The sequence below is a fragment of the Ascaphus truei genome, chromosome 6, assembly GCF_040206685.1.
Source record: "Ascaphus truei isolate aAscTru1 chromosome 6, aAscTru1.hap1, whole genome shotgun sequence".
Lineage (NCBI taxonomy): Eukaryota > Metazoa > Chordata > Amphibia > Anura > Ascaphidae > Ascaphus > Ascaphus truei.
The window spans coordinates 20,991,078-21,013,015 of NC_134488.1; the positions used below are offsets into that span (position 1 = coordinate 20,991,078).

At 44.0% G+C, this 21,938-nt stretch overlaps 2 protein-coding genes across 12 annotated transcripts in view; one reads left to right on the top strand and one right to left on the bottom strand.

Moving 5' to 3' along the window:
* Nucleotides 1–9,003, top strand: part of CLSTN1 (calsyntenin 1) — an 84,771-nt gene extending 75,768 nt beyond the window's left edge. For all 4 annotated transcript variants that reach the window (XM_075603579.1, XM_075603581.1, XM_075603580.1 and 1 more), the window contains 2 exons: nt 1,085–1,269; nt 3,043–9,003. In XM_075603579.1, coding sequence (XP_075459694.1) covers nt 1,085–1,269; nt 3,043–3,234 — 377 coding nt within the window. In that variant the 3' untranslated portion in view covers nt 3,235–9,003. The remainder of the gene's footprint in view (nt 1–1,084; nt 1,270–3,042) is intronic.
* Nucleotides 7,050–21,938, bottom strand: part of PIK3CD (phosphatidylinositol-4,5-bisphosphate 3-kinase catalytic subunit delta) — a 59,250-nt gene continuing 44,361 nt past the window's right edge. For all 8 annotated transcript variants that reach the window (XM_075603574.1, XM_075603570.1, XM_075603572.1 and 5 more), the window contains 7 exons: nt 16,400–16,509; nt 16,216–16,294; nt 15,145–15,312; nt 13,597–13,720; nt 12,864–13,009; nt 11,640–11,772; nt 7,050–10,863 (listed from right to left, as the gene is read on the bottom strand). In XM_075603574.1, coding sequence (XP_075459689.1) covers nt 10,726–10,863; nt 11,640–11,772; nt 12,864–13,009; nt 13,597–13,720; nt 15,145–15,312; nt 16,216–16,294; nt 16,400–16,509 — 898 coding nt within the window. In that variant the 3' untranslated portion in view covers nt 7,050–10,725. The remainder of the gene's footprint in view (nt 10,864–11,639; nt 11,773–12,863; nt 13,010–13,596; nt 13,721–15,144; nt 15,313–16,215; nt 16,295–16,399; nt 16,510–21,938) is intronic.

Below are 21,938 nucleotides of genomic sequence, written 5' to 3' on the forward strand. Positions count from 1 at the left end.
AATAAAAACAGAACAGCTGTTATCGTTGTTTACAAATCACCTTCAGGTCGCAATTTCCTCCAGAAGTGGCGTTTAACTCCCCTCTTTAATTACGTTCTTTTTTGTGTTAAAACTCATGATTTTCTTAACCTTCAGCATCTGAGGTTAAAATGGTACCCATTACACTGCACTGGGCTGTAGAGGGACGCGGGAGGTGAAAGAGCTCCATTGTAACCTAACGTCATATTTCAAACACTTATCTCCCGAACGGAGCATTATATTTAGGAGACTGGCAGCACACGCTGCTGTTTTTAAGGCGAGCATAATATGAAATGATATTCTGGTAGCAGGGCGAGAAACGGTTTGCCAGCACGGTGGGTAGAGGATCCCGATAAGAATTTGTATCCTGTACATGCTGCTAAATAGAAACATCTTGTGTTTAAAGAGCGCAGTTTTTTTTTACAATAGGGCAGGGGATGGCCAACTCCAGTCCTCAAGGGCCCCAAATATTTATTTACAACATGTTTTACCAGGAAGTAATACATTTGAGAATTGCCTCTCGTTTTCCAGTATGTCCTGGGCATAGTTATGGTGACAGATACATGGTTACCAAGACATAGTTGCATTAAGTGAACAAACAGGGTTAGGTAAATAGGTAAGGTTTTAAGGATATCCATGCTTTATACCACGCTGCTTCATCAATGTCTGAGCCACCTGTGCTGAAGCAGGGATCTCCTGAAAACCTGACCTGTATGTGGCCCTTAAGGACTGGAGATGGCCACCCCTGCCCTAATATGTATTTGTACCACCTCCTTTTATTTAAGGCAGGAGTGTTCAGCCCCAAACCCCCTCCCCCCCCACCCCCCTCTCAAAGTGAGGTTTAAGGATATCCCAGCTTCAGCACAGATGGCTCAATCAATCCCTACTTCAGCACAGGTGGCTCAATCAGTCCCTGCCTCTGATAAAACCTGACCTGGTGGTGGCCCTTGGGGGCTGGTGTTGGCCACTCCTGCAATTGGCATTCACTTTGTGCTACAAGCACTAATCCAGTTCTAAAGGAAATAGGCATGCACGTTCCCCTGCTAATCGGGTCCTCTTCTTACAGTTGTCCCCAGTGCTGCCACCATTGTAATAGTGGTGTGTGTCAGCTTCCTGGTCTTCATGATAATCCTGGGAGTGTTTCGTATCCGTGCCGCACATCAGCGCACCATCAGTGACCAAGAAGGAGGGAAGGAGAATGAAATGGACTGGGATGATTCTGCTCTGACCATCACAGTCAACCCCATGGAGGTACAGTACACACACTACCCTCACCTACACTGAGTAACGGGTGTACCCTTTCATTGTCTGAGCCCAGAAGATAATTGAACAAACGTGACATTCTGCCTGACACTGACAGGAATATGCTACAGTGTTCCTGAGATGACTAAGCAGTGATGGTTTCTGGTGTATCATTTGACATATAAGTGAGCTGATCTAGATGCCAGCAGAGAACTTCAGCCTCTGTTCTGGTAAGCTGCTTCAATCCTTTGAGTGCCGGAGCACTCGCGGTCACGTGACCGCTCTGTCACTGATGACTGAACAGAAAAGGCCTCCCCTTCCTGTAAATATCACACAATCTCCCCTACAAAAAGTAGATTGACTTGCTACTATGTCATGAGGCCCGTGGAGTTCCAGACTCCCGTGATGTAATAGCCGCTTCCTTGGGTACCCAAAGGGTTAATCATTTAATTGCATGAAAGGCCTGCGACCTCTTTAAATGAGTCACTACAATGCGTTTAGCTAAACTTAAGCCACGTACCTTAAATGCACTTTGTTGCACTTTATGCCCCCCCAGCCACTTGTAAGTGATCAGGTCTTCTGGTTTTATTCCACAGACAGATGCATACTCATGGTTTCAGTTTATACAGTTTTTGGAAGTATGTGGTTTGTTTGCCACAAATTCATACTATACCTGGGTATAAATTGACTTTTTAAATATCTAATAATAAGAGCCTGTATGTGTCTGTCAGGGACATAGCTCCAAAACCATGAAACCTAGACGCCTGAAACGTTGCGTGCATACTAAGGGGACCCTGGGGGTGTGCACCGGGGGGTTATTTTTACTTTTGGGACAGTATTTATGTATTTTTCAGCCTTTTTCAGAGCGGAAAACGCGGGGTGTAAGAGAGGACGGTTAATTATATCACTGAGGGAGTGTGTCGGTGAAGAGGGTGGCTGTCACTAGAATTTGAGGTGGTTGTCTCAGTGAGTGGGTGGGGGGGGGGGGGGGTGGTAAGGTGGGGGTGGGATGGGATGAGAGAAATGTCACTCACTGGGTGTGTCAGTAAAGTCATTATAATTTTATTCAAGCAGGATTGATGTTTGTCGACTCGAAGACTTTTTGTCTGCATGTAGACAGACTGAACTGTATTTTCCCATCACATGACCTTAGTGACACGTTCTTCCACTAGTTTATTATTTCGAATGTGGCCCCTCCATTGTGGGGAGTGGTTTAGAAAGGCTAAAAGATGTTAATGATCGAATCATGGGAATTTAGTAACACATCTAGTTATTTCCTTTCAGATATAAAGAAAATTCTTTGCTGGTAGTGATAAAACCACCTTCAATGGTAGGCCAGCAGTGCATTGGATATTATGCCCCTACCATAATCCACTGGGTTAAAAAGAGGCATCATTTATTTTATTTGACATATATAAAGTGTATAGTAACACACTTGGTGGCATAAACCTGTAATGGTGCCTTTTAACACCTTGTATTCTGGAGGGACCTGCATAGCCCTGCTACATACACATTGCTTTCGTAGCTCCTCTGACAACAAAGGATTTGAGATAAAGAACAAACACTTTTGGTGGAAAAATATCCTCTCCCACATGTTTGAGGTGCTGCTTTTGTATTGGTGAATATGCCGTAAAACGTTTAATTCTGTTTAACGGGTTTTCTGAGGCAAAGGGGGTTATTCATTGCCGAGTCTTGGAATCAAGCTTTGCATTGGTCACGTGGGTACTTATTGCTTTGAATGGAAGAATATATCCTAACATATCATTTGTCACCTTGCTTCAGACGTACGAAGACCAGCACAGCAGCGAGGAGGAGGAGGAAGAGGATGATGAGGAGAGCGAAGACGGCGAGGAAGATGACATCACCAGTGCTGAATCGGAGAGCAGCGAGGAGGAGGACGGCGGGCAGGAAGATCAGCAGAATGTGAACAGGCAGCAGCAGCTGGAGTGGGATGATTCCACCCTCACCTACTGATCTCTGCTGCTTGCTTCCCACCACTACCCAGTCACCAGAGCACACCCTCATCCTCCCCCTGCGTACCCACCGTGTAAAACAGTAATTCCAGGCGCTAGCGCTGCCAGGCACACGTCCTAACGAAACACACGGAAAATGTATGTGCCCCCCTCCCTCTGCCCTCCTAGTGACTGGGGTCATTTTCACACAGTGGTTTGATCCATCCTGCACTTTTATTTCTTCGCCTTCTCCACTGCTCTGCGGCTGGAGAGACACAACCGTTTCTGGACTTCGATAATTCATTCCTCATTTCCCTTCTGGAAGATGCAAAAATTGTAGTTGACAAGGGGGGGGGGCACAGGGACTCCACATAGACTGGTAATTTTATGATGATGAAGTTTCCCACCCCCCTCTCTTTTTCCCCCTCCCCCTCCAGATTAGTGCATGTCAGAAATGGTGAGCGAAACAGCCAAGGATATTAACCCTTTCCCTGCCAGTGGAACCGATTGTTCTCCTGCCAGTGAAATGGTTAAACACCTTGCTGTCGAGGGACTTGCAACGGGAACATCGGTTACGTAGAAGATGAACTAACTTTTTAATATTTTTTTTAATTTTTTTTTGTAAATATTTTGGGATTTGTGTAATTGTCAATTTTGGTGTAAAATGGGGTTTGACGGAACAGCGCAGGCTGGCATATTGGTGACTGATGGCACTCGCTCGCGCCAGTCTCTTGTGCAGCCTCAGTGAGGTGATTTATATGGCTGGCAGAGGTCTGCAGTCTCATACAGGGGTGGAGGCATCTTAGTGCAGGTTATTGTGGTCAGGGCAGCTTAACCCCTTCACGGCCGAGTACTTTTCTCAATGACATTAAAGAAACAGCACAGAGCTGTACACGGTCATGCTGACAATACGGTGCTGTATAATGCTCGATGGGGGGGTTATCCAACCCAAACAAGCAGCACATCAGACCTCAGAGGGGCTAGAGCGCGCGCACCCCTTTACTGCAATAGCCGGCAAGTGTCTCCAGCAGCCCATGCTTTCTGTCACTTTCTGCAAAGCAGGCAAGGTATAGATATACACAAGGGTACGTTTAGCTTCCAGTCCCCAGTGGGGGAGTCTTATTGTAATCCCCCTTGCTTAATTCTGAATAGAAAAGCATAGGTGAATTTCACATAATGTAATATCCTTCCTTCAACTCACACGCATCTCCTGGAGTTGTAGGTGCACCGGCCCCCTGTACATGTGAGCTGGGCTGTTGGCGTATTAAAGGATTTTGTTTACATTTTACTTTTTGTTCTCCCCAACTATTTTTTTTTCTTTTTTTAAAGTTACTGTAAATTGTGCTTAAAATCTTGTGAAACAAGTGAAATGATGTTGTGTTCCAGGAATGCTCTCCTATGGGTAGCTGCTGACCTAATGAAATGTAAAAGCCATTTGTGGCTTGGATGTGATTGAGTCAGATGGTAGCTGTTATTCCAGCTGCAAATGTGATATTATAATAAGTAAGCACTCTGTACCTGGTGTACTTTTTATTGAACGAATGGAATAGCGGAAATATCATCTTTTGGGCGCTAAACTGTGTTGTTTCTTCATATCATTAAGGGAGTCCAGCTCCTGATGAGTTTAAATTCCATCTAGTATTTCAATGCTTACTTATTACTTGTTACATTTGGATATCATTGGATGAAGTGGAAATATAGGGTATTGTGTCAAAAGTTATGCTGAGCACACACAACACACAGCTCATGAGAGCAAGTTGTGTATATGTAAATCAGGGGGCAGTCTTTGTCCTCATTTGGCGTCGGTGAGGTTGCTACCGGTCAGGTACGTGATGCTGTCCTTTTTAATAAATGACACTTTCCAGTCTGGCATGAATTCTTCCAAGGCTATTTTTGTAGCTGGGATTCAAACCTTTTCTAAAGTAGTGCGAAACACTAGTGCCTGAGGAAAAAGTAACACTGAGATGGCAAAAAGTAGAATGAAGATTTAAAATAATGTTGGAACTAGAAATGTGAGGTGGATAATCATTGTGAGCGTGTCGGGAAGAATCCCTTCATGAGCAGGGATTCAATCGGGCATGAGATGGCATCTTCCCACTTCTGTGTATACAATACACAGTCTACACCAGGTTGTAGCCAACTCTAGTCCTCAAGGGCTGCCAGCAGGCTAGGTTGTCGGAATATCCCTGCTTCAGCACAGGTAGCTCAATCAGTGGCTCAGTCTTGGACTGCACCACCTATGCTGATGCAGGGATATCCTACCAACCTGACCTGTTTGTAGTCCTTGAGGACTGGAGTTGACCACCCCCTGGTCTGTGCGATTGGGAACTCCATTCCACGTGTGTACATGGAGGGGAGAGCTGCAGTCCAGCTGGGATTGGTTTTTGTTTTTTTACCATAAATGTACATTTTTAAGCAAGAAATGGGGAATTGATTTTAGCGACTTCTGTGATAATGTGATGAACATAACTGCTAGCTCTCGCGTAACCTGGGGATTTTACTTCTGTCTGACAGTCGTCCTGTGTTCATGTTGATGTGTAGATTTGTCCTTCCATTTTAATATCACAGTAGCTTCTGTATTTAAACTAAAACCAATGCGACATGAAACGCAACCGCTAAAGCGTTCTAAACCTGATGCTGTATGTAGCCGCTATGAATATAACTTTTCAGATTTGTATATTGGTGATAGGTCGGTTTGAACAGTCTATAAGCTACAATAAATTTCTGGTTCTAAATACAGGCTTTCCCTTTTCTTTTTGGTGACGCATGCATCATGCAGGGGATTGACGATGGATCACAATTTTTTGGTTGTACGGCTGTACTCGCTTTCATTAAAATGTACTGGGGCAGCTTTTAGGTTGCCGAGACCAATATTTAACGTGCACTCCTATTGTGCAGTTTGGTGTGCAATGTGTTTCAGACCCCTTTGGCAACAGTTTAAATTTCATGAAAAATAAAAAACTTTTTGGCACATGTTCCAATAAGTATAGATTTTAAGACAAATAAGAGGATATGATGTCTGAATTCCCCACTTGCTAAAACAATATGCAGATGTTTATTCTGTAGTGTTGCGCAAATCGGGGAGGTTAGAAGGCTATGTACAGTGTTGAAGATATGAGTGTTTGTACAATCAGAATATTGAAAACACACCAGGACACTCGTCTATTTAAGTTGGGCGTCCTATCAACTACACTTTAAGGCAGGGGTGCGCAAACGTTGTCTGCGCCACCTGGCCTGCTCTCCCCCCTGCTGTGCCCCCCTTACCTTGTCTCTGGCGTTTCTGACATCACGAGCATGGCAACGCGTCATCGGAAGCTGCCGGAGACCAGGTAGAGGAACTTACAGAAGCCTTGCATGCTGCCCCGGCATTTAATTTTAATGCTTTGGGGAAGAGCGCGGGGCCTCTGTAAGCGCTGCATGCCTCTCTGCTTTAAGGAACACTATTAGCAGTGTTTTCTGTGCTGAAGTCAGATTGGTTTATTAATAATAATAAATCATCTGCAACAGTAGTACATAAATTGTTTACTAATTTTATTTAAATTGCAGCATTTAACTTTTTGTATGTAATATTTTCCTTTTGAATTCCCTATTGGGTATTTCCATTTTGAGCTGACCTCTGCATTACAGTGCATCTGAAATCTTTACTTTTTATCTAGTAACTGTTCCAGGAAGCAAGTTAGCTTATTGTGCTCTTAAAATCCAAAGTTCATTTGAAATGTAAGCTCCTATCCCCCACATGCAGGGCCGCTTTATACATTAGGCCGACTAGGCACAGTGCACAGTGCCTAGGGCCTACGAACCTTTTAGGGCCTACAATATTTCACTTTAAAAAGTACCTAAACAAAAAAAATCACAAAATAAGAGAAAACAACAAATTTTAATTTAAAATGCCTTTGAATGATCGATACAGTCAAATATCGAAACAAAAGTATCGATGCCAAATATCACTAGTATCGAAAGAAACAAGCAAACAATTAAATTAGCGTAAAAATGAGTAAAAATATCGGACACACAGGCCTCTAGAACTAAAAGTGCCTGGGGACTGCGAAGGTCTTAAAACGGCCCTGCCCACATGCACGATGGATGTGCTGCAAATCACTGGTTAAAGAACTCCAGCAATGATTCCATGGAATGAACTGGTGATTATGCTGTTCAGGTTACAAAACGGTGCAGATTTTACAGCAGCAAGCCCAGCCTGCCTTGGCTACTATCTTTTGTCCTCTTGATAATTGAGTTTTATTTGAATTGATGACATTTTGCAGAAGTGTATTGGGGGAGCACAGTTAATCTAATTGGGTACGTATTGATAGCAAGATCGTGCCTGTATCAGATTTGAGATGGCAGATATAAAGGATTATTATAGGCTAGAAAAAGCTAACACATTTGATCAAAAGTTGATTTTCTCCTTTTCTGGTAACTGGTTCAGATTAACAAAAGCTTCTTCTGTCACTGCAGTGCATATCCTCACACATTCAAGAATCCTCTAGTAACGGTCTCTCAAAATGTTGCATGCAAACTTTAAACGGTACCTGTTAGTACAGGCGATTCCTGAATTGATTTGTTCTCCACTTTGTACAGGGCTCATATTTTGTAAGTGTTTTGTAATGCTGCAAAACATTTGTTTGATCCTAAAATATCGAAGCAGGGCCACTACTCCAACCTCTGCAGGCCAGAGATTGGATCTCTGAAACCTCTTCTAACCTGGAGTTTAGCCATAGAGTTTAGTGCAAACCAAGAACACGCCGGACAATTACAACTTCATATAAAAGGCCAGATTTAAGCAGCATTTACTTATAACTGCTGCTTGGTCAAAATCATTGGATTAGATTACAAGATGTCTGAATGTTTTCAGTTGGATCTTTGGGGAAAAAAAAGTTTGCACTGAAATTCATTTTGTATACAAATACATACATAACGTTTTTGCTGAAGATGTGTGTAATTAGTTAAAATACTAATAACCAAAAAGACCATGTCCATAGGAACTATGAATTGCTCAGGCTTACGCACGAAAATATGGTGACCAATTAAATTAGGTGTGCAATGCGTGTTTTTTTGGCCAGGCGTTTGAACATACTTCCCACTCAAAATACAACCCTCATGTCTCCCTTTTATACTGGGAAGATTATTCCTAGGGTAGTGGTAGCAGCATGACTAATCCTCGATCCCTAATAATAATAAAGTGCAAATATTTAGGTTGATGTTTATCCTGTTCAATATGTATTATCAAATGTGAATGATCATTGATGCATTACATTTCAATGTTACTGTAACTGAGTTTCTTCGAGGATACAATGTAAAACATTTACTTTGAAACATCACATTTCATTTATGCTGATTCAGTTCAAGTGTTCCTACATATGTGTTACTGTCGAATGTTTTTCGAAGTCTCCTTTAAATTTTATTTTAACATTGCATACTTAATGGGGACGCCTTAGGAAGCTACTGGGTAATAAATTAATATTTTCTTGTGAATAGCCTTGATCACATGTTTCAGTTGCAGATAAACTATTAGCTTAAATCTTGCATGTTATATGTGGTCAATAGTCTGTCATTAGACACCCAAACTGGTTAAAGTGGCACAACTCCCATGGTAGACTGAGTGGGGGATTTCACATTATTACAAGTCCAGTATTCCTCCTCCAAAGGTCCACTCTCCTTTACAACTGGTGTTTGTTAGTGTTCATCATTAACCAAGTAGAAGTACCAAGATAAGTAGGATTTCTTTTTGTCAACATTTGCACAAACTAATTTAGATGCACCAGTCAATAAAAGCAGTTTTGTTCTGATCAAAGTATTGTATCAATGTGATCACTGTTCTTTAGGGGGAAAAAAAAAAAACTTACCTCCAGCACATCTATATCTTATTGCAGTAGCCTGCTTCGATTTAAGTCATGAAGTGGACACTTCCCCCAAAAAGGAAGCTTTTCCGACAACTAATTCTTGGGTGGCTTTCCTGAGCAGTTACATTCAAACTATACATCCCTTCAGATGTCATATTAGCCACGAGAAAAGTTGAACATCTACATGGAATTCTTTTAATAAATAAAATCCTGACAAAAAAAAAAACAGAGCCTCAGAAAACAGAAGCCATACCTTTTCCTGAAGACAACATTGGATCTTTGCCTTTCCCTGCACATTTTGTCCTAAGCCTTCTCCAAGTACACTGAATTAATTATGCCAAATCCCAACTGATGCATATACTATACACTGAATGTTCTTTAGGATCTCCCCCACCTTACACATCCTGCCCCAGTTGGTGCCTTGCCGGGAATTTCTAATGGAGTCTACACTGTCTTGCTAACAAACTCACTGAATGGAAAATCGAAGCCTAAATAGCTACACTGTTCAAGTCTTAATGTGACTGAACTGGACCATTTGTTTTATATAAAAAGTAAAAAATATATTCTTTCAAACAAACTCAAACCAAAGAAAATATAATATTCTAAACCACAGGACATCTGCCTTTTAAGACATGCACAATGTACACTTTATTAACACAAAAGGAATTAATTTATTGCAACAATACCTCATTTTATAGGCTTTCTTCTCTGATTCATTTAAATGCTAGCAGAAAACGCCAGGTAATCGGCTAACAAATCAGTGCAAGATTTGCTAATCATGTACCCATATAAAATTCCTCCTACGTCACGGTTTTTAGAGGATAGCAGATGGACGCCTACACCATGAGTTCTCCATTGAAGGTGCCGTATTTACTGTGCTGTCTAGACCCCACAAACACAAGGGAAGTACAACTTTTGCAAAGATCCTCATATAAACTGTTTAGTGTGGCTTCAGCTTGAAGTAATTAGGGAAACCTTTGCTGCGGTATCAAATGCTTGCTCTGTAAAGCCTTATGTTCCCAAATTACCTGAGCCCCTATGTTCAATGTGCACTTTACAACAAAAATAGATCTACAATCATTTCTGAGGCTAAAAAGGTGATGCAGCAGGCTTGGTTTGCAAGTGATGAGAACCTTTAGTGGCCACCACCTGCCCACCCACTGCTATCACATTATAAATGACCAAGCGGCTTGCTGCTGGTAACACACTGTTCTACAATGTGCTTGGGACCTCTCCTACAAGTATTGCGTTAAGATGCAGAGAGGTTTTTAGTCTCATGCCAAGACTGCAGCTCCTGTAACAAGTGCCAGCCCTGCACTGGTGGCGTCGTCTCATCTGGGTTGCACAACTTTCCATTTACTTCCCCAACGGTTTCGTTTCTTGCAGGCAATGCAACGAGTGAACACATCCACTTTTGCAATTCAGTGGAGATCAGGCCCAATCAATCAGGACCTCCCAGGAGCGGACGGTCTAAAACCATTTCTGTAAACAGAAAGATTTCAGTGACCTACACTTGGAAATGATTTGACAATCGCTGTTCAGAATGTTCGCAAGGACAGCGTGAAGGGGCTAAATAATCCTTTGCTTTTCAGTGATGCCTTAAGCCCCCTCACTGCAGTTATCTACCTCCAGGGATAACATCAATGTGTATCAGTGCTGTCTCTCCCAGCCATTCACTGCCGGTTATCTTTGGACACATTGTGGGCCAGCCAGTTCACTTTGGTTTTCCAGCTCTCCCGCAGAGCTTCATTAAACTTCACCCGGAAATGCTTCAAGGCTTCCTCCTCACTCTTTCCAAGGGCCAAAGAATCCTGTTAGGGATACAGATGTGATTCAGTGAGGGAATGCGTGTCGTGCGTGCTATGTGATGCATGCTCACTCACGCGGGGGTACTGCAGTCTGTGTGCATGCAAGACATTATATGGGCATCTCTAGGAAATGATCAGTTCCAAACTCTTCTGTTTTATAATGCTATCTTCAGCCAAACAGATAAGGAAGGGACTGGAAATATGGATTTAACCAAGCAGTAAAAAAATACAAGCAAGTAAAATTATTTGAACAGAGGCAACACATTAGTAAAATTGTCATGGTAATCAAGTCTTACGAAGAAAACCAATTATATTCTTAAATTGTATCGATTCTTTGCCAGGATATAGAAGAAAAAAGGCAGATGAAATGTTGCTTTAATGCACAATGTAAGATGGGCACCTTTTTAATTGTGGCTGCTTTTATAATATACCATTAAAATGAACACTCTTTAGAGGAGTTTCATGGGGAAAGCAAGAGTGAGGGGGGGGGAGAGGGGGAAGCGACAGAGTGATGAGGGAGGGGGGGAAAGAAAGTGGGGGTGTGGGGGGGAGGTAGGAGGGAAAGAAAGGAGACTTGCAGAGCTGCCGACGAGGGGTTCAGGTGAAGACTAGCTCTGGACCAGCTGTCGGCAGCCCTGACTACAAATGTGCTGTATTTCCCTCTGGCTTGAAAGGCTGTAGTATTCTCTCCCTTCCAACTCCTGTGCACTCTCCAACAGCATCAATAAACCATGACTGCTTTATTCATGTACAGCGCAGGCAGCCTTCAGACTTCTTACCTTGAGATACTGGATGTCTTTAGAACAGCTGAGTTCAGGCAGCCCAGCTGCTTTCATCAGTGCAAACAGATTGAGGAAGAGAGGGCCGTGACGTCTTAGGATAGTGTAGGCCTTTTCACAGTAATCCCGGAACCTAGAGAAGGAGAACGGAACAGAAGATAAAGTTACATGCTGCCCCTCCCATCATTATTTATAGGTGTGCACGTTAATATTTGTTTTTATATGGTACAGCTCTTTGAATGAGAAACATGAGAATACAAGGAATTATAATAAAATACACCGTTTAGTGCAACAAAACTAAATGTAAAATTTAGGAATAAAGCGAGTTTACATCAGGAGTGCTCAACTCCAGTCCTCAAGGGCCACCACCAGGTCAGGGTTTCAGGATATCCCTGCTTCAGCACAGGTGGCTCAGTCTTCGATTGAGCCACCTGTGCTGAAGCAAGGATATCCTGAAACCCTGACCTGGTGGTGGCCCTTGAGGACTGGAGTTGAGCACTCCTGGTCTACAGCTTAAGTGACAGGTAGGAAAAGCGTTTGGAAGCAACTGAAATGGCCGAGTTGCAAGTAAAACGAAAGAAACCGGAACAAGCCCAGCGGGAGAAGGAGCGGCTCAGTGAGTAAAGACACTGACTGGCACGGAGTGTGAAGCAGGGGAAATGCTCCTTGTGACCTTGGGCAAGTCACTTTATCTCCCTGTGCCTCAGGCACCAACAAATAGATCGTAAGCTCCACAGGGCAGGGACCTGTGCCTGCAAAATGTCTCTGTAAAGCGCTACGTATAACTAGCAGCGCTATACAAGAACATGCTATTATTATCATCAAGATTAACACGGTTACAAACCAGTAGAAGGTATTTACACAAAAAAAAAAGCTACAGCGACACAATACCAAGGTTCTGCATTGGGTTAGTTTTAGTTAATTTGAAGGAAAAGCTGCAGCAGAAATGCTCCTTTTGATGCCGTCTGCTCCAACCTTTTACCTATGTGATTGGTTTATAGATATACAAGATGGCTGAAACAGCAGAGTAACAAATAAAATTCACCCTCCTTAAATGTTATGGTTTATGACCCTGACAGCGCTAGAATACCAACCTGAAACATAGAGGGCTGTCCTTTCTTAGGCAAAGATTTGGCCCTCCCATACAAGTATGTCGCCGCTCCGTGGGAATAAGCCGCTAGCCCATCTCTGAGCTACATATAATAATATAGCAATGGCGCTCACCTCTCAAATTTCTCGCTGTTGTTGGTCTTCCCTTGTTGGATAACGTGTACAAAGTCATAGGTTAATATGAAGGGGACTCGCTCCCGGTTGATGCCGAATTTGGTCTTGAAATTACCCAGGAAGTGGCCGAAGTCTATGTGAAACAGCTAGAAAAAGGACAGTGGGAAAAGCGGATCACTGCACTGTCCCAGCACAAAAGCAGCTCGGAGAAATAAACGGAGGATAGACCACGTCATCAGTTTGCAAAAGTTAATTATAGTTAAACCCCCCCCTCGTCTTCCACCAAAACCCGCGCTGCGGAGTCCTTCTGGCATAGTGTGCTGGAAGTGAAGAGAGGGAAGTAAAACTGATCCGAACTTCCCAGAATCCTTTGAGGCGCTTCCTTCATGCAGGGAGCGAGGATCCGCTAACCTTTTTCATTTTTAGATAATGGTCTCTATTTATCACCGACCGTAACAGTATGTGCTTCAGTGTAAATTGACCTCACTGAACTATTGATTAGATCGATCCAGTATATTCATTAACAGTCTAAAACAGGGTCGGCCAACTCCAGTCCTCAAGGGCCACCAACAGGTCAGGTTTTAAGCATATCGTTGACTGAAGCCTAACTTGTTGGTGGCCCTTGAGGACTGGAGTTGGCCACCCATGGTCTAAGCTAACTAGAGTGCACTATTTGTAGCATTCTGATTGGTTAATCAGGCCAATTATTTATTTCGTATCCTGTACCACGCACCTGCCCAGTTTCTCGTATCATGATATTGTCACTGTGCCGATCCCCGATACCCAGAACGTAGGTGGCAACACAGTAGCCAGCGCAGGACAGTGTGAACTCCTCGACAGCACGTTCCAAAGCTTCCCTGCCACACCAGGAGAGGCACAGAGAGGGAAATTAGTTTTCATATTTATAACATTCTTGATAATGATCAAAATGGGCAAGTTGAGATTTGTGCTTATTCTATATTTTTCTTACATAATGCTAACGTGCACACCGCACCATGCACAGAACGTACACTACCGGCACAAATAATTTGTAAACATGGTGAGCCAAGACTTGGGAGGAGTTTGATTTCCCTTTTGTTGCATGTAACAAGAGATTTCACAGGCAAACCCCTTCTGCCCTCTCCTGGTCTTTATTGGCTCTCTAGGGACAGAGTGTTACAAGGGTAAACAAAACATTTAATTGGCAAACACCCTCAACCCCCTTCAGAGCCTCCTAAGAAATGTCATTTATAATAAAATTCCACAAAAACAAAATAAGGTTTGCTTTTAGCATCGTTAGACATGTTGAATTAGATCATTAAAATGTTTACAAAAAGTAGTTTGACTGGCTATGTCCGTGAACCCTTAATTAATAAATCTTTTGCATAGAACACGTTTACTAAGGCCCTAAACTACACCTCAGTTGTGTGCAGACAGTGTGGGTGTGATAGTTGTCTTCTCTGCGGAAGCTTCAAAGCCACACCCCGCAATGCCTCACTGCTGTGAATGCAAAGCATTGTGGGGAGTGACTTTGGAAGCTCCTGCACCTGCTATAAGTGATAGCTATACCATCCAAAATAATGGTGCAGTTTGGGGCCTTACTAAGTGTGGAGGCCCCAGACAGGCTCAGGAACCCACGATACTGCCTGGGATGCACCATTACAGATCTTTTGGGGGGCAAACCACTTGGAGACACCTCATGAACTTCTAGAGGCTCCAAAATGCCCTCCAGGGAATCACTGGGGTGGACTACAGATGAGCACGTGTTTTAATGTCCCTATGGCAAGTATCAAGTAAAAGGGGAGGATCACCAACATCTTTTAACAGTTGCCACACAAAGCAACTCAACCAGGTAGCAGAGACCTTAGCTGAACAATGTTATTCACCATGTACCAGTCTTTAACCCGTTATCTGCTGCATGAGGATGCAACTCATTCCCTAGTCGTTGCATGTTTGCTCTGTATGCCAGAAAATGTGGTGAGAGAACTGAAATCCCAGCTATCGAATGGATAAGAGGGAAGTTCCAACACCACATTGATTGAAACATCTCAGTCACATGATCTCTACAACCCTAAAGCTTTCACATGTGGCTCCAAAGGTGATGGAAACCTTCAAGGCTGTGGATACCAATCTATTGTTTGCACACCATCTTGCTAGGAGTTGAATAAATGACTGTATGGTAACTTAACTCCCACAGTACAAACTGGCCAAGCTGCCAAAGGTCACACTGCTGAACGGAATAATCCTAAATGGTGTAAGCACACCTGGCACACAGTACTGTATGCTGGTCCCCCACACGTACCCTGGATTCTTGCTCTTTAACCAATTGAGCAGGGCGTCCTTGTTGAAAGCTGCAGTTGCTGCCATATTGCTTTTGTTGCGCTGTATGTTGGCGATGGTGTCAGACTGCATGACGACCTCAATAAGACCAGTCTTGTCCCCCGTTGAGAGGCAGCCATAAGGAGTCATTCTGTTTCCCAGGGATAAGTGCACCAAGATTTACTCACTTTACTCATTACTGTTCTAAATAAACCCCATATCAGAACTACAAAGCATGCTGGTAATATGCATGTACAGCGGCCATGTACACCAGGGGTGTTCAACTCCAGTCCTACACAATCAACACAAAGCACACAGAGATCATGTTGTGTGTATATAGGCTGGGATTACATGTGGCGTGACACTCATGTCGCAGCACTACAGATACACAGAGGTGCTCAAAGTTGGCACTGTATATTCCTAGAATTATCTACTGTGTTTTTTCTGATGATGGGGAAACATTGCACTGGGCAAAAACACAGTGGGGCATATATATTATACACATACCAATATATACAGAAACAACCCCTCAATAAAAAGCACCCACACAAATCCTCTATTCACACCCTTTATCTACTCCTTCCTGCTGCAGGGGGATCTCCCCTAATACTGACCCAGACATAAACACCTGATTTCACCCATGCCTCCCTGCCATCTCTTCCCCTGTAAAATTGTGTTAACCCTCTCATTTTAATAATGACTAACCTTAAAACTCACCCCACAAAGCATCCTAATAGCCTGCCCTCATGGCTATTCACCCACACTCAGTCACTCCTACCACCCATTGTGGTCAAGCACTGCCATCTACAGCACTTATTCCCTCACCTGCTGTCTCTGAAAGTTCCCCATCAAACCTCTTAGATTGTAAGCTCTTCGGGGCAGGGATTTCCTTTCCTATGGTCTGATTTTGCTGCACTTATTGTATTATAATTCCCTGTACTGTATTCTTTGTGAAGCACTGAGTACACTTTAGGCGCTATATAAATAAAGACATACAATACAATACTTAATTGGTAGGAGCATAAGTTCACCTTAAGTTCTGTGATGGTCTTACCTGAGGTCTAAGCCTTCTTGCTTCCACAAGATGTCCATCAGCCTAATCATCTGCAGCGTCAGCATGTCCTGCCTCAGGTCTGTACCAATCAGGACATTGCAGTTATACAGTGAACCCCTCACCCTCATGACTCAAAGATCACTTGGTCACTACAAGACCTCCCCTGTTCCCAAGTTTGTCTTACCATCTCCATTTTTAAAGATGATCCCAACACGGCTTCCACCTGAGAGATCGTTATTATACACAACCCAGAGAGGCTTCATCTTGGAATCCATGAAAGTGCAGAGTTCCACGCTGCAGGGGAGAGGGACACGAGATGCCGGAATTAATGCATGGCTACACTCTACAGAGCATCTCTCACCTGCTGCACAAACAGCAGGGCTTACTGGGCTACAGCCAGCTCCCTCCCCGCCCAATATGAAATTACAGCCGCTTGGCCAAATTGGAATGTGTATCCTCTGGCACTCATGCAATAAGACCCTCACAAATTGGGTTAATAGTCTGTCTACATTTTTCACGGCCAACCTGCTTCTGGACTGTATGATAGGTGTATTGATTGCTTTGTGGAGGTGCTATGCCCGCTAGAAATAAAACCATACCTTGCAACAGGCCATACAACTCAACAAGTTGATGTCCCTCTGATACAATGGAGGATAGAAATGACAGGCATGACCGAAAATACTGTACCAGCACAAAAAAAATATTTAAATAAATGCTTTGATGAGCATGTAATATCGGTGACACAGATGGTGATAAGGAGACTGCTTAATATTTATAATAGTTTCTGTAGCGATAATGTTCAGGTTGCAGTATTGCATACTTTAAAGTTTTCTTCTTTTCAAGTGCTCATATGTTAAAGTGACTTACAATATACGGGGCGTTAAACAGAAGTGGGATTACAAGACACCAGCACAAGTCTTGTGTTTCAATCAAGAGCAAAACGCGTTCTACGGTTTACCTCATAAGCAAGAAGTAAAATGATTGCTTAGTCTGCCTTCCCATCACTTTCCTCCCACACACTTCTTCACAGACTCCCCTTTTATACACAACGTTCTGCCTATTCTGCAAGTAAATCTACCTTGTTACACTCTTTACAGTCTCATCATCTTCTATCTGCCATAAAGCGCTCATTCCATATACATTGCAGCGTCACTACCCTCTTGTGTTTCTAAGACGTCTCTCCTATTCCCTTCACCTCCCTCTACCGCTTAACGCAAGATACACTCCAAGTCTCTGCCAACAACCGTATCCTTAACCTCATATCTGTGCTCTCCAGCCTAGTCTCTTTTTCCCCATGTGCCGTCTCGAATGCCAATTCCCTCTCCAACAAGGTCCAAACTGTGCATGACCTCTGTCGCATCCAAAATATCCTTATTTTTGTCTAAAACTTGGCTCTCTGATCCTGACTGCTATAAAGGCTGCACACTCATATGTTGGCCTTTCGTTCTCTCGCCCGCAAGGTCATGGTGGGGGAGAGGATGTTCTCCTTTTCCCCTCCCTACTGTTGTTTCCAGGCATCGTCTTTTCCTGACCATGCTCAGAGTTTCACACTTTCTGCCTTTTCACCCTACAGATTGCTGTCATGTGTCATCCTTCCATGGTCTCCACTTTTCTCTCCGACTTTGAATCCTGGCCGTCCCCCCTCTCTCTAACTCTCCAAACCTCCTCCTTTAATGGTCATATTGATAATTTCGGTCTTCTGGGATTCCCAGTTTCTCTCGCTTACTTCCTCTTATTGCCTTTACCAATGTACTACATCCAGCATCCATAAGCATGGCTATGGGAGGAGTGGCTCAGTGAGTAAAGACACTGACTGACACTGAGATTGCTGCAGGGGAGCCTGGTTCAATTCCTGGTGTCGGCTCCTTGTGACCTTGGGCAAGTCACTTTATCTCCCTGTGCCTCAGGCACCAAAAAATATATAGATTGTAAGCTCCACGGGGCAGGGACCTGTGCCTGCAAAAATGTCTCTGTAAAGCGCTGCGTACAACTCGCAGCGCTATACAAGAACATGCTATTATTATTATTACTACTTAGGCCTTGTCTTCACTAAACAAAAAGAAAAAGCTTCTTTCTGACCTCTCCCCTTTCGCTCTTTCCCCATGGTGCCCGCTCTCGGGCCATCATCTAATCTCCTTCGCTAAGTACCTTCCACTACACCCGTCTCCCCTCACTATTCCAGGGACTTGCGTTCCATGGATCAAGCTCTGGAATCCAGTCTGAGCTATAACTTTCTCTATCCTCCTGCTACCACGACAATCTCGTCACCGCCTACAACTTTGGCCCTCAACCCTGGCTCAATACTCAGACAAGCTTTCTATGCTCCTACTATTTCTCCATTGAGCATCTATACAGCAAGCCTCACACTCTTGCCGATTTCCTCCATTACAAGTTTCTCCTGTTTTCTTACAACTCAGCACTTTAAGCAAAAAGTTACTTCTCTACACTCACAGGTCCAACCCACAACGCCCTTTATTTGCATTTCACTTTTTGGTCAAACCTTCTAACAGTCTCACACCCTCCATGTCGCCTCAAACTTTTGTTGACTACTTCAAAAACAAGATGGACTCTATCAAACTAGAGATCCCCTCTCTCTGCCTTCCTCGTCACTTATTCTACTAAATTTCCCCTTCTACTTTAGATGCCTTAAGTCCGGTAACACCAGACTGTTTGCTCCCATTCTTTCCCATCTCCTTCGACCTCTAACTCGGATCTCTACACTCACATTTTCTACTTTTCCCTTTCCTCTGGTATCTTCCCCCTTTAAACATACTGTTGTGAAACCTATTGAAAAGCACACCCTTCACCACACTAACCCATTTAACCATCGCCCGGTCTCTCCCGCTAAACTTATTGAACAGGTTGTATCTTCCAGCATTTCTTTCCTTGGCTCCTATACGCTCCTATATCCTCCCCAACCAGGTTTTCTTTTGCCCTGCTCATGGAACTAAAATATCACTCACTAAAGTAGCAAACAGCCTTCACATTGTTATATCTCTTCCCATCCCAACTGACCGGTCTGTAGTCTTTGATAATGTTAACCACACACTTCTACTTCACACTCTACTCAATGGGTGTTTGGGACAGACACAGCACAAGATTATTAATTAAATAAATGGCGTTGAGATCCAACATGCTAAATGTGACAGCTGTTGTTCCAACCAAACATCATTCAGTCACTACGATTCAAAGTCCTCTCCTGGCGGTCTTCATGACATGCTCATGGTTTCTTTAGTATATCTATTGCCAACTCTTCTTCCTCTTTTGATCCACCTCAAGGCGCAGTTCTGGGACTTCTGTTTTTTTCCTCTATACACTATCCGTTCATGACCTTATTAATTAATGTGGCTTCAAGTATATGGAGATGACAACTATATATCCACACCAAACCTCACATCTGCAGTACTGTCCCAGTTCTTCAACTGTTTCACTGCAATCTCAAATAGATGCCCTAAACTCAATATATCACAGATCAAGATGCTCATAATGCCACCTAAATTGCATATTATTCTGTAATCTAGCAATCGATCCAGTTCCACAAGTCCATTGTTTAGGTGTCATATTTTATTCTTCTCTTTTGTTCTCCCCTCACTTTAATGTTTCTAAATCTTGCCACATCCCTCTTTGTAACATCGCTAAAATAGGACTTGGTCTTCTCCCTACTGGCTTCCTTGCCTCCTAGCCTTCAATCTATTAAAAATGCTGCAGCGAGTATAACCTCACACTCCTCTAAGGCTAAGGCCCCGCTGCACGCGCCCGCACGGCCGCCTTGCTTGCCGGCGGCGCGTGCAATTCACTGCACCGCAATCTGCGGTCTGCAGTGATTTTCTTCCGGCGAGGGGGGGGTGTATGTGGCCAAAACGGGTGGGGGGGCACGGCCATGACTTGACGGGGTGCGGCCATGACGTGAGGGGACGGGACCATCACTCAGCCCTTCAGGCACACAGCCCCACAGGCACTCACACACACAGGCACTCGCACATACAGGCACTCGCGCGCGCACACACACACACACACACACACACACACACACACACACACACACACACACACACACACAAATACACACGGGGGTGTGAATCGGAGCACGGGGGAATCGGAAGGGGGATCGGAGCAGAGGGGGGAAATCTGAGCAGAATTGGATTGGCTGCCTTGTGTGTCACGTGACGCGGCACTCGCCAAAACCACAAGCTCCTTCTAGCTCCGGCTGGCTGACGCGTCCCAGCACGCAGTCAGCCACGTCGGAAAGAGCCAGCGGGGACATCCAGACTGGAGGCAAGCAGCTGGTGGACCGCGGCCGCAGCGCGACCAAAGCCTAAAGCAGTCTTTGCTTCTCTCTTCCTGAAAACTCTGTGGCTCCCTATTAATCTTTGCATTCACTACAAAATAATTCTGTCTCTCAAGGCTCTCAACTCTCCAGTCCAGCTTCCTATCCAAGCTTTAATCTCCCGATTGCCCCTACTTGCTCTCAACATTCTGCTCAGGCCCATCTTCTCTCAGCCTCAGTTCTCTCGCATGCTGCATCATACCTCGGGAACTCCCCTCCCTCTCAATGTACACCAAGCACCTTCTCTCTCCAACGTCACAATTCCCCTGAATAGTCATCTATCCAATGTAGTGTTAAATAGTCCTGGGTGAGCACTACCCACTACATTATGCTCTTATACAAACTCGGAGTCTAACCCACGAGTGCTCAACTCCAGTTCTCAAGCCCCCTACCCCCCCCCCAACAGGTCAGGTTTTCAGGATATTCCAGCTTCAGCACAGGTGGCGCAATCAGAGCCTATGATTGAGCCACCTGGCCTAAAGCAGGGATTGATTGAGTCACCTGTGCTGAAGCAGGGATATCCTGAAAACCTGACCTGTTGGGGGGGTAGGGGGCTTGAGGACCGGAGTTGAGCACCCCTGGTCTTACCAATGCACTCTAAAGTACCCCTACTGTTTCTGCTGGTCTTGACACATGCTAATTATTAACACACATTCCCAGCTAGCTCAAACTCCTACACCCCCATCATGAATATATATTTATGTAAAAAAAAAAAAAAGAGTGCTACGGAGCGTGGCAAATGTATACAACAAAAGACAGGGGTGCCCAATGCTACATCCAATTGACAAAACATATACGGTAATAAGTATAAAGTGTAAATACTTCAATAATAATAACAATTACTTGGTTATTTCGTTTAACCCTTTGGCCAAAGCGTCATAAGCCCGCATACCAACGCCAAGGTATAACCAAAAATGCAGGTCCTACACTACACTGTGAGCCCTTCCTTTTACCTCTGTATGAGGGGAAAGAACCATAGTAGGTCCTGTTCTTGCAGCAAAGTGAAAAGACCTCCCAAGTTAAAAAGGTGAGGAGGAGTGAGCTCTGGGGGGAGGTGCCACCTACCTCCATACAACTGTTACCAGTCAGAAATTGATTAACACTCCATGGCCCCAGCTTTATCCAGGTACATAGCGCTTTACAATACACGTGACATAATATTATAACACATAATGAGAATAAACGCTATAGACATAACAGGAAAAGGAGTCCCTGCCCTGAAGAGCTTACAATCTAAGTAGTGAGGAGAACGTACAGAGACAGTAGGAGGGTGTTCTGGTCAGTGCGTCTGCAAGGGGCCAAGGTCAGAGCATATGAGATGTATAGAGCCAGCCTACGGAGCTACTGATGCTTCTTTACAGGGGTGCGTTTTAAGAAAGGTCCCAAAGGTGGAGAG